Source organism: Drosophila albomicans, chromosome X, assembly GCF_009650485.2.
Source record: "Drosophila albomicans strain 15112-1751.03 chromosome X, ASM965048v2, whole genome shotgun sequence".
NCBI lineage: Eukaryota > Metazoa > Arthropoda > Insecta > Diptera > Drosophilidae > Drosophila > Drosophila albomicans.
Genome location: NC_047627.2, coordinates 19,770,785 through 19,783,234, shown reverse-complemented (window position 1 = coordinate 19,783,234; position 12,450 = coordinate 19,770,785). Strand labels below are relative to the sequence as shown.

The window sequence follows — 12,450 nt, the reverse complement described above, 5'->3', positions numbered from 1 at the left end:
AAGTAAAGGTAGAGAATTTGAAATTTATTTGAAAAGTTTTAAATTCTTTTATAAAAGTAAAAATAAAAATATTAAATTATTTATTTAATTTTACAATTTTACAATAAATTATTTATTATTTTTGTATTTACAATATATATTAAAATTAATTTGTAAAAGTATACATTATAAATATATAAGTACTAAAATTTTAAATTTTTTATTTAATTTTTTTGGTGTATTTACAATTTTACAATGAGAAATAAGTATAAGTAATAATTAGAACATTTTAAATTTATTTGAAAAGTTTTAAATTATTTTATACAAGCAAAAAACAAAAATATTAAATTATTTATTTAATTTTACAATTTTATAATAAATTAAAAATTAATTATTTGTTGATTATGTATTTATTTTTGTTTTTACAATATATTAAAATTAATTTGTGAAAGTATACATTATAAATATATAAGTACTAAAATATAAAATTATTTATTTTATTTGTTTGTGTATTTACAATTTTACAATGAGAAATAAGTACAAGTAATAAATAGAACATTTTAAATTCATTTGAAAAGTTTTAAATTATTTTATACAAGTAAAAAATCAAAATATTAACTTATTTATTTAATTTTACAATTTTACAATAAATTGAAAATTAATTATTTTATGTTGATTAAGTATTTTTTGTATTTACTATATATTAAAATGAATTTGTGAATGTATAAATTATAAATATATAAGTACGAAAATAAAATATCAAATTATTTATTTTATTTTATTTTTATTTTTAATAAATTTAAAATGCAATAAGTTGCACACAGCATATTACGTATACGCGCCTTTAGCATTAGCATCAAATTCTCAAATTACCTTTGGCGAGTTAAATATTAAGTATACGCAGTGTTATCACTTGGTCGCATCTCTAAGCGAAATGATTATTAATTGCTGCGCGCAGCTGCTTTCGCTGTTGCTTCACAATAATGGGCAGCACTGTGCAGAGGTCATTCAATCATTACATTGGCAGCACTGTTGAAGCGAACGTTCGCTCGCTCTCTTTAATTGCTCATCATCATCATCAGCGGCAGCGCTTAGAAGGCGTTATTGTTGTTGTTGTTGTTGTTGATGGTGGTGGTAACTCCCTGCTGCGTCTTTTGGACATTGAACTTTGACGTGCCACACTATCTATGAATATCTATACTATATATGATTATTCTTTCGATTTGTTCAATACGCTGACATACCAAGGTCATAATTGTTCAGTTATTTACACATACACAGACACATACACATTCCAACTCATCCATGTGTGTGTTGACATTTGTCTGTTCATTTGTGGTCGGCTATCGCTTTTATTGCTGGCTCCCTACTAGTCGTATACGCAATGTTGCCATTATTGCTGTGTCGTTGCACATAGTTAGACAGCTAATACAATTGCCGAATATATCAATTAATCGTTCATTCTGCCAAATCATCCAACTGACTAACTGACTAGTCGACTATCGACTAACCATTGATGATGCCAACGGCATCCAATGCTCCATTATCCATTGTCTGTTCTCTGTTCTCTGTTCTCTCTTCCCTTCCAACTGTCAATAAATCAGTTTAACATTCTGTGCTAGTTTAAGAATCATCGATTTACTTTATGTAAAGCATTTCGAACTACCCAAACACATTGAATAAATGTTGTATTTCTATAACTTTTCTCGTACTAATCTAAAATTAATTTTATGTATAAAATTTCGCTTAGTCTTAATGTAATAAAAGTTTTGAAAGTTGCGCTATTTGGCAGCTTATCGACACTAAAGTTAAATACAAATCCATTTTGAAATGAAAATATTTATTGAGTTTTAATTAAAATAAAATGTAATTTAAATTAAATTGCAATATTGCATTATAAAGTCAAATATATTCTGTGCGCAATAAAAAGGAAAATAGTTGACTGCACTTTCTGGTTACATGAATTTTGACCAACAAACCGACCGCAGACTTTGTCGTCGATATTATTAATGTCATGTTAGCGAGAGCGCAAAAAAAAAAAAGAGAAACAGAAAAAGTGAACATGTGCATAATGTTTAATTGATGGTTGCAATGGCCAACAAAATGCGACGCTCTTTCACCCGCCCCCGCAGTTTGGAAAGTTTCGTTTGGGTTGGTAAAGTAAATATTGGCTAGAGCGGAGGCCACTTGTAATGTCGTCTACATTCGAAATGTTTGTGTACTCTGCGGTCGCTGAGGGACTCTGAACAGAAACAGAAACTGGAACTGAAACTGGAACTGGGAACTGTAATTGGAGCTGTGACTTCGACTGCGACTGCGACTGTTTTGCCTGGCAGCTTGTTTTGCGTGCTGTTAACAATTTTAATTAATTCTGAAACACACAAGCAAACAAATGAATGAGTCCTTGTGTTCTCCTCCTCCTCCTTCTCGTCCTTCACAAAATTGCGTATACATGTCTGGGCATTTTTTAACGCACACTTAGAAAACACAAAATACAACAACAGCAGCAGCAACAAAAAAAAGAGAGAAAAAACCAAAAACAATGCGAATTAATTACGTTCAAAGAAGTGAGCAAGTGAGCAGAGAAAAGAGCGCGAGAAATTAGAGCGCAAATTCCTCAGAAATCATCCATTTAAATGTCCTTCACTGTCTGAGCTGCATTCTTTTTATTTCAAATTATTACAACTTGGCTTTGTGAAACTATTCAACTATTTTTACAAAAAATCTAAATGCAAAATTGTTCAACTATTTTCGTTATAAATTTTACAATATTTCAAAGAAATCTCAACATAATTCAGATTTTATGGCAACTATTTTCAATTTGATGCCATAAAAAGTTGATGTCAGTAAAAAGCACATTAGCATAATGCAAACATTGGCATCGATAATGTTGATATATGCTTTAGATTCCACAAGAGATTGCTTACAATAATAATTAAGTGAAAAAAAAAGAATTTCTGTAATTAACTCAGCCATTTAAAAAAAAACAAATGTAACAGATTTAATAACTCATTTCCATTTTGTTTGTTTATGAGCAAGATTTGCATATTTGCGCTTATTAGTTAAATCAGTAAAAACACAAAACGCGTTCTATTCAATTTTATGAATAACAGTTTAACGCTTTAGGTTATTATAATATTTTGCTGCTAATCAATCTTAATTTATGTTTACAAAATGGGCTAAGATATGTCCGAAATAAAAATATAATAGAAAATGAGACTTTTCTACTTATCTTCTACTTGGCAGAATCAAAAGGTGTCAAATTATTTTTAAAAATCATTTTTAACTGAACTTTCAGCGTGCCAGATATCATTTAAAGCTTTCTAGTTGTCCTGAAAAAGGCGATTTTTGTTTGACATCCGTTGGATTCTTCTTGTTGGATTCTTAGAATATCCTATATTTGTTTGATGCCAAATGCTAGAGCTTACGTTTGCGATCCTATCAATATATATACTTTGAGTACGCGTCAAGATATGGCCAAGTTATAACTGATTTTCATTTGGCTTAAGTGCTTTGTATGTGTGCCCCTAAAAGTATGCAATGCAAACGCAAAATGTTAATTTCTTTAACATTTGTTTTCAAGCCATAACCCTAGTAAATCCTTAAGGATACAGCAAGGATATACCTTTTTGTAATCAGGGTAAGCAGCACTATCGGTTGGCGTTCAAGGATTTTAAGGATATTACAAAAATATCACTTAAAAATTTTTCATGGGGTCGACATAGGAAAAATGCCAAAATTTCAGGAAGTATGCCGTATCTCAGCCATTTGAAGGACAATCAGGATGTCCTTTGGCACAAAGATACTACTTATTAATAGAAACCGTTTGACAAAAGTCCGAGGTCGAATATCCTTACAGGAGCCGAGATAAAAGGACATTTTTGTATACAGAAAATTGCGTATATCTTGGACATATCCTGTCAAATCCTTGCGGGTCCTATGTCCAACGAATTTTATTAATGAGAGCTATTATCGTGCCAAAGGACATTCCAATCGTCCTTGTGGTTCTTGAGTTATCCTGAAATTTGTGATTTTAGCCAGTTTTCCCTGGGCCCCGGACTGAAAAATTACAAGTGTTGAATCCTTAGATGACACTATATTTTTTGATGCCAATCGATAAATTTCGATGCCACAAATCGAATGCAATAAGTCCGGTCAAAATGCGCAAGGATATGACCGAGCTAGGATCAATTTTTTAGTTTGCAAACTGTGCAGAAAATATTTTTTGTAGCATACTTTTAGGTTGCGCTCAATTAAAAGTTCATAATTTAAAAAAAAACGTCAAATATAAAATAAATTAGAATACTTATATAACAAATTTAAAAATATAAAAGCAACGGTATTCAACAGATTTACTAATTAATATTTATGTAATAATTAATATTTATTTGTGGATGATAAAGAACTGCAATAATAATATATTAATGTGCTTATCTGATTGATTCATTTATGAATTGATATCGTTCAAGCTAATTGATTAATAATATTTAATCGATAACAAAGGAATACATATAATAATTTATTATTAGATTTTACAACTATTATCCTCTGCGCACAAAAATCTTGTAGAGAGCTTATTATTTTTGTAATTATGGTATTTGACAATGTTGCGTTCTTTTTAGTTAAACACGAAATGTATTACAAATTCAAAATATATATTTTACGAATTATTAAATTAAAATGTATGAATATATTCGTAATAAGCTTGGTTTAACTTAGGCAGCGAACACTGTAGCTGACAGTCACGACTAGTTTGATGCAGTCCACAGCATTTAAAAATACATTTCCATTCGATGCGAATATTAATTGTTTATTTATATTGAAATGTGGCTCTGTTGTCGTGCAGCCTAATTGCTGACCAGGCCAAGCAGCCAAGAGGTGGTGTTGCTGAGGTGGTTTCCAGGCGGCATTATGGTGGTGGTTGGCTGGTTTGTTGGTTGGTTGGTTTTGGTAAGGGTTGCCTGGCAACGCGGTGGTCAGGTCGCTGGCGTAAACAAAAGCGAAGCCAACCGGAGGAACCACAACAAATAGGTTTTTTCCTCAATTGAAAAAGAAAGAAATGCACATAATATTGGAGGCGACATTGTCGAGTGCGCAGCTGGCATTGTCTGCAGAATGTCCTTTAAGGATGTGCGAGGTAAGTGGCCAAAAAAACTAAAAAGAAAACTACAAAAGTAATACTTTAAATGATTTTCAAAGATTTGGGCGAACATCTCAAGCTGCTGGGCTTTCCACGAGTCTTTCCGCTGCAATCGCTGGCCACGCATCACGGCAGCCTCGCCAGCTTTCACATTGTCGCCGAGCTGCTGCAGTGGCTCGCCGGCCTCCTTGAGCCGGGCGCTGTGCTCGCCGGTGGCGTTGAAACGGAGGAGCAACGTGTGCTGCTCATTCGCTCCGCAACGGAATTCTTTGTGACCAAATCGGCGATTCGTCTCAATCCACGCAAACTGTATGCGGCCGCCGCTGTCAGTGCGATGGAGCTGCAGAAGATTACACGTCTGCTGATTGCACCTGGTCAGTCGGAGGCCGAGGAACGGGACGAGGAACGTGAACAGTATCGCAGTCTCAATCAGGTGGACATCGGTGATAAAATGGATGATTTGCGACGGGCACGTGAACTCTCCACCGATCTAACGCAACGCGGCGCATCGCTGTTTGATCTGCTGTCGCAGGAGTTGGTCAACAAGGAGGCGCGTCTGGCACAAGCGCAACGACCCATGGAACTGCTGAGTGTGGAGCGTACCATGAAGAATGCCATCCAGGCCAGCCAACTGAAGTTGCAGTCGAGTCGCGCACAGCTGGAGAATGCCCGCATCGAACTGAATGCCCTGAATTCGAAGCTGCAGCGAAAGCGTGCAGAGTTGGAGCGCACCAAGCAGCGGCTGGAGGCATTGCAGAAGATACGACCCGCGCATATGGCCGAGTTCGAGGAGTGCGAGAAGGAACTGCAGCAGCTGTTTCAGCGTTACTTTCTGCGACTGCATGTGCATGATGCGTTGCGCACACAGCTGGAGGCGCGCACCAAACGCTCGGCCACGCCCATTGCGTCGCCGTTGCTGCAGAAGCCCGCTGAGAACTCTATGCCCTTCATACCCGAGGGTCTGATCGAGGACGATGATGATGATGACGATGACGACGATGTCGACAACGATGGCGATGTGGCACGTCACGGTGGCGGCAACTTTGGTCTTGATGCGGAAATACCTGATATACGGGACGAGGATCTGATGCTGCGACGCAGCAAGGCGGCGAATGCAGCTGGCAAGCGTCCCGGAACTGCCACATCACGTATACGCCCCACCACCGGTCGCAGTCGTCGTGCAACAGCTGCAACTGCCAGCGGCAGCAATAGCAACAACAACAGCAACGTGCCCCCAACACGCAACGGACGCGATGGACCCGGCAGCAGCATGCTGAACAGACGCGACGCCGACGACAGCAGCTTTGGCAGCTCCGATAGCGAACTGGATGTGGGCGACATTATGGGCTTGAGCGGACTAAGCGGAAATGCGGGCACCGGTGACGATGACTGTGCGTAGACCAAATGCACACACACACACATATCAAAATTAACTTGCAAATTGCATTTCACTTTTACTTTTACTTTCAGTTGATCTCAACTCCATCGATGACATCAGCATATCGAAGCTGACGGGAGAGTTGCCACTCCGTCCGAAGACGGCAAATAAACAGGAGCATCACAGCGATGAGGACTTTTAAGTGGATGTTATCGACATCGGCATCGATAACAAGTACATAGAACTGATCATACGACAAGGCATCGATAACAAGCTAAACGATTTGCAATCAATTTTCTATGTTTATACGAGCGTATGCTTTACTTTATTCGTTTCATAAGCAATGAAAATGACTAAAACTATATATTCTTATTGTATGCTCACACACACACACACAGATATATCGAATATGTCTGTCGGCATGCATAACAAACTGTACATTCATTAATACTTCATGAATGTAATACGATTATGTTGTATATGGTATATTAAAAAAAAATAGAGGGGAAACGGAAATGGTAAACTATTTACAAAAGTCGATTGTGTCAAGCACTGTGAGCTCACATAACCACATCGCGGCACACAATCTTCGACTTGGACGATGGACGCGAACCGGCAGCTGTCTGGTTGCCGTAGGCATCACTGTTGGCTGATGATGTCGAGGACGAGTAATCGATGTGACTGCCCGCCTGCGACTGTTCCTGGCGTGCCAAGAAACTGTCGGCAATGGCGCGATCCAGGCCAGTGTATTGGAAATTTGGCGCACCATCGAGCACATCCGCCTCGGATTTGCGACGCTGACGGCGATTTGCATCCGATTTGCCGGCACGACGACGTCGACGCTGGCCATTCATCTCCGCTGACTTGGTGCTTTTGTGTGTGCGATACGTGCCCGTTAAACTGGCCGGATGTGCATAGAGCATCGAGCTGGGTCGCATGTACGGAGGCAGTGTCATGCCACGATATTGTGGCGGCGGTGGCACTGGCAGCAGCATGCCAGCTCCCATGCCCGGCGGTGCAGGAGGCAAACGTGTGGGCGGCGGCGGTGGCATCTAACAAAACGCACAATAATCGATCACACTTGTATCGTTTATCAATTCATAGCGTGGAGGCACACACTTACCCCATTGCCAGCGGCGGCTGTGGCTGGAATAAGCATTATGGAGCGTGATGGCGGCGTCAGTTTGCGTACAGTGGGTGGCGGAAGGCTGCCCATATGTGCGGCATACATCCACATGGCAGCAAGTTTTTCATTGTTCACCTGGCATGTGGAGCGAAGGCTTTCGATTAGAATTTTATCAATATGCTGTTTGTTGATTTACCTTCTCACTGCCATTTAATGACATCGCCTTGATGTATTGATCCACTTTTTGCTGATCCAACACCATGCCCGATCCATTTGACTTAATGATCACATCGCGCAGTTCACTGTGTTGCGATCTGGAAACAAAAAAAATATGACAAAATTTAAAAATAACAGCATTTCTCATTAAAGCATGTTTGTGCACATCAGCACTACTAGCGCCATCTATCTTTTAATATATACATTTATATAGCCTATCGCTAGATGTGCGATAAATATTGCTGAGTGAGCAGTGTGACCAATAATTGAATACATTATTACAAAAATACCACACACTTTTGGTATATTTGGAATTGCAAATTGCAGTCACGCTGCGCTAAGTGCTCAAGCAGCTGTCTGCTCTTCTTCTTCTGTTGTTTTTCCACACGAAGTCGTCAGCAAGCGAAAATATTAAACAGACTTTTACAAAATCAAAATCCTAAATCACGCGACCAGTGCTAAAGACTCATATCAAAACGAATTCTAAAAAACAAAAAGTTACTGCGTGCCGTGCACAAACTACTGCTAACTGTAAGATGAAATATTGATTTTTACAAACGTTGATGACAAACACTGTAAACGGGGTGTTTGTTGTTGTTGATGTTTGCTTAGTCGGTGGAGCAAGCAAACAAAAAAATTGAACGTAACCTGGTTCGGTTGCTGGTTCATGTAAATAACAGCTATTTTAGTTAGTGATTTCATGCGTAATTAACAAAACAAGAAACCATTTGTGCGTGCTATACAAAAAAAAAAACCTGAACGGCCAGTAGACGATAGTGAGCAATCGATAATATGAAAATCGGCGCAATCGATTCCTAATCACAGTCAACACAAAGAAGTTAGAAAGAGAGGGAGTGATAAACCAAAAATCCAACAGCTTGCGTTTATTTGTTTTTTGTTTTGTTTTGTTTGTTTTTTTGTACATTGTGCTTTATACGGCCCACTTGTGCACCGCAGTCGTGTGATAAGAGCGAAGGACGCAACGCAATAGAGAAAAGCACAAGTTCTGACTGAGAGTGCTGAGCTTAGGTCGCCACGTCAGTGGGAGTGAGTGAGAAGGCCGGTAGTGCAGCGAGGAGTGCGAGAAGACGACTGCAGCAGTTTCTTTTTTATCGACGGAGCCGCGGATCGTTTCACAGCAACAAACTGCTGCTGTTGCCCGGCAAAAAACGCTCCAGCTCCAACATGCTGAACTCGTTCAAGGCGAGCATAATGTCGGCAATTTCGCCGGATTTGCCGCCACCGCCAAACGGACGCAACGGTGAAAAGTTTCGCTATTCGCGACCGCTATTCCTCGAACTTCTGAGTGAGGACGAATTGCGCGCCTCGAGCGATCACAATATCCGACCGATAATCGTGCCGCGCGATATCAGTTTGTTGCCCTGGGGCACCGGCTATGCCGAGTGCGTCAATTCGGGCAAGTCCAGGCGTAACGAAGATCAGGCGGCTTTTCGTCGGTAAGTAATCGATAACCTCATATTGTGATATGCAAGACAACTAGACAATTTCACAACCACGCTAATCAGGCACCAAAGTAAATACTGATTAGTATTTATTATTTTTTTTACTTCTTAGAAACTTTTTAAATTCTTAGAAACTAAATGAAATGACATCATGACATTTTCAAATAGTATTGTATGTTTTTTCTTCAAGACTAATATTGTATCAATCATGAACAACTTATACTATCATATTATGGCACTAACTGTTTAATTCCCTAATTATGAACAAAAATCAAAACCTGAAACTAACAAACAATCGAATTTTGTTTTGCAGGCAAGTGCTTTCGGATCCCAATCGCATTCATCCCGATCTACCGTACACGTATTTTGGGATATTCGATGGACACGCTGGCTACGGCGCCGCCTTGGCTGCCTCATATCAACTGTCGCTGATATTGCACGAGAAACTTGTGGATTGCATTGAGCTGCTGCTGCCACGCGATGCTGTCAATGGCGATGAAAGGGTGGCTGCCATAAATCCGGCATTCCCACATCCCAAGATCTTTGAGCGCAGCGTCACAAAGGATGAACTGATCATTGGTGCATTGGAGGCAGCCTTCTTCGACATGGACGAACTGGTGGATCATGACAATTCACGTTATCGCGATGCCGGCGGCTGCACCGCTTGTGTTGTGCTGTTCATCAATGGCAAAATGTATGTGGCCAATGCTGGTGACAGTCGTGCTGTGCTTTGCCAGCGACGATCGGCGGCACCGAAGAACCCAAACAGCACAGCGGCTGATGGTGATGGCAATGGCAATGAGAAAACTGAGAAAATTGAGCCAGATCCAGTGGATGATACGCTCAGCTATGCGACACCATTTTCGTTTGATCACACACCCGAAACGGAGCGTATACGTTTGGAGAATGTGGCACGTTTGAGGCCGGAGTTAATTGAATCGTACTACGTGGCCATGGAGTATGCGAAACGGCCGCAAGAGAAGAATCTGGGACAGCGTGTGCTGTGCCGCAAGGGCACCATGAAGGGCTGGACCTATAAGACGGTGACCAGTCGAGATCTGGCCATGCCTGTGGTGAATGGCGAGGGTAAACGTAGCCGTCTATTGGGCACACTGGGCGTTACACGTGGCTTTGGCGATCATCGTTTGAAGGCGATAAATAGACAAATACCGATTAAACCATTTTTAACACCACATCCCGATGTGCGAATTCGTGATCTCAGCCAAGTGGTTAGCATACCCGATGAGCACAACGAGGACGGCGATTATGGAGTCCTCGTGATGGCCACCGATGGTCTATGGGATGTTTCCGAGAATGAGGCGGTTGCACGTACCGTCTTCCAAACCTTGACACGCTATCCGCAGGAGAAGCATCGCTATACTATGGCCGCACAAGAGCTGGTGGCGCGTGCCCGTGGCAAAGTCAATGATTCGGGTCATTGGCGACTCGCTGATAGCAAGGCGGCAGCAACAGTGGACGATATCTCAGTGATTGTGATACCAGTCTATCAGTATTACAAAGAGCACGTCGAATGGACGCAAACTTGTGCACAGCGCAAATTGGCGCAGCAAAACAATACACAAAAGAAGGTGGAGGTGGAGCAGCAGGTGCCGAATGAAGCTATTGTCGAGGTAGAAGAGTCAATTGTTGTGGAGGTCGATGAAAAGACGCCGCTGGAGGCGCACGTTGAGAGCGTCAGCGAAACGCTGCAACAGGTGCAATTGGAGGCGAGTGGCGAACCAGAAAGTAAGTAGAATAAGTTTTGCACAAAACAACTGGAATAATAATTTGTATATCATCCAAGAATTAGACAAAGAGAACAACAGCAGCGCAGCAGAGACATCAGCAACAACAACTGCTGGCAAAGCAACAGGAACAACAACTGGAACAGCAGCTGACAATGGAAATGGACCGACAAAGGGTGGAACAACAAATGCGATGCCAGCAAAGCAACGAAACAACAACAAAAAGAAGTAGGAATGCAGAAGATGAGCGGCGTGTCCTTACTACAATGAAATGCTACATAGAACACATTTAAATAATTATAACAGATATACATCTAAACAATAACTCTAAATATACATATATTTTTTTTATATTGCTGAGGCGCTCAGACTACACATACATACACATACACACACACACACACACTAAACGAAACAAAAAGTGTCGAACGAAATGATACAGAAACTTCGGCATATACTCTTAAAGTACTTTCAGTATATGCAAAATCTATCGTCAGTTATGTACAGAAAAGATGAGAATGAGAATGCATTTCGTTTCTTGGGAACGAATGCAAAATGATGAAAACGATGATCAAGAATCAAAGAACATGCATTGTACAATAATAATTTACTATGTGTATTTATTCAATGTTTAACTTTTATTTTATATATAAATAAATATATATATATATTTTTTTTTTGTTAATTAATATACTCATAAGAAAAGGATTTTTACGCCGATCTGAGCCAGATCAAAGGCGGCAAAAGGAAGAACCTTTCATTCGTCACGCTTTTTTGTTTAAATATATCAAAATAAATATTACTGCAAATGTATTCAACATGATTATTATGGTAATCAGTAAACCACGATGCGAGTTAAGACAAAACCAATTGCAATTAAACTACATACAAAACACAAATGAAATGAGAAATGATTCCAAACAAAAGTAAATTAACTAAGTAGTTATTTAAGCTGATTAATAAAATCGACGATTGTTAAATAGAGAAATATAAATGCTTTTAAATCCGTTTCACAATACGCAAGTAAGTGTGACACATAACCAGCTTGATAGCTCAGGGCGCTGATAACAAAGAACCCGTAACTATCAACAAAATTTATATATTAATCTAAAGACTATAAACCGCTTTGAAGAATGGACGATAAGAGGGAGACAGGTCATCGTTTATAAGGAATATAAAAGCCATAATAAAAAGTGCATTTCACGTTCGACATATAAAGAGGTTTAGAATAGAAAAAATATAGTTTGGGGTAATTCTTTTGCGACAACTATTAACAGTGAGAAAAAAACATAAACTGAAACAGTTTCAGGAATATGTAAAGGTTTTTCTTATAGCTTTGGATTTTAAGCATATTTAGAGCTAAGATTGATTTTAGGAACTTTTCTGTTTTACGAAGAAGTATA

The 12,450-nt window shown here is 39.4% G+C and overlaps 3 protein-coding genes across 4 annotated transcripts in view; 2 read left to right on the top strand and 1 right to left on the bottom strand.

The window, feature by feature from the left end:
* Positions 1–4,930: 4,930 nt before the first annotated feature.
* Positions 4,931–6,714, top strand: LOC117578189 (clusterin-associated protein 1). Its single transcript, XM_034263505.2, has 3 exons — positions 4,931–5,116; positions 5,179–6,510; positions 6,590–6,714. The coding sequence occupies exons 1-3, from the start codon at positions 5,095–5,097 to the stop codon at positions 6,697–6,699; spliced, it is 1,464 nt and encodes a 487-aa protein (XP_034119396.1). The 5' UTR covers positions 4,931–5,094; the 3' UTR covers positions 6,700–6,714.
* The window catches only part of LOC117578186 (uncharacterized), a 31,047-nt gene continuing 25,303 nt past the window's right edge, over positions 6,707–12,450 (bottom strand). For both annotated transcript variants that reach the window (XM_034263502.2, XM_034263499.2), the window contains exons 4-6: positions 7,820–7,937; positions 7,621–7,758; positions 6,707–7,549 (exon numbers count right to left, since the gene is read on the bottom strand). In XM_034263502.2, coding sequence (XP_034119393.1) covers positions 7,058–7,549; positions 7,621–7,758; positions 7,820–7,937 — 748 coding nt within the window. In that variant the 3' untranslated portion in view covers positions 6,707–7,057. The remainder of the gene's footprint in view (positions 7,550–7,620; positions 7,759–7,819; positions 7,938–12,450) is intronic.
* On the top strand, positions 8,208–12,121 carry LOC117578187 (protein phosphatase 1H). Its single transcript, XM_034263504.2, has 3 exons — positions 8,208–9,296; positions 9,616–11,048; positions 11,107–12,121. The coding sequence occupies exons 1-3, from the start codon at positions 9,025–9,027 to the stop codon at positions 11,277–11,279; spliced, it is 1,878 nt and encodes a 625-aa protein (XP_034119395.1). The 5' UTR covers positions 8,208–9,024; the 3' UTR covers positions 11,280–12,121.

Bases quoted from the DNA above. Each gene is read 5' to 3' on its own strand.
- LOC117578189 (XM_034263505.2), top strand. From the start codon at position 5,095: ATGTCCTTTAAGGATGTGCGAG. The intron at 5,117-5,178 runs GTAAGTGGCCAA...TGATTTTCAAAG, and splicing joins GTCCTTTAAGGATGTGCGAG to ATTTGGGCGAACATCTCAAG. The intron at 6,511-6,589 runs GTGCGTAGACCA...TTTTACTTTCAG, and splicing joins GGGCACCGGTGACGATGACT to TTGATCTCAACTCCATCGAT.
- LOC117578187 (XM_034263504.2), top strand. From the start codon at position 9,025: ATGCTGAACTCGTTCAAGGCGAGCATAATGTCGGCAATTTCGCCGGAT. The intron at 9,297-9,615 runs GTAAGTAATCGA...TTTGTTTTGCAG, and splicing joins GATCAGGCGGCTTTTCGTCG to GCAAGTGCTTTCGGATCCCA. The intron at 11,049-11,106 runs GTAAGTAGAATA...ATATCATCCAAG, and splicing joins GGCGAGTGGCGAACCAGAAA to AATTAGACAAAGAGAACAAC.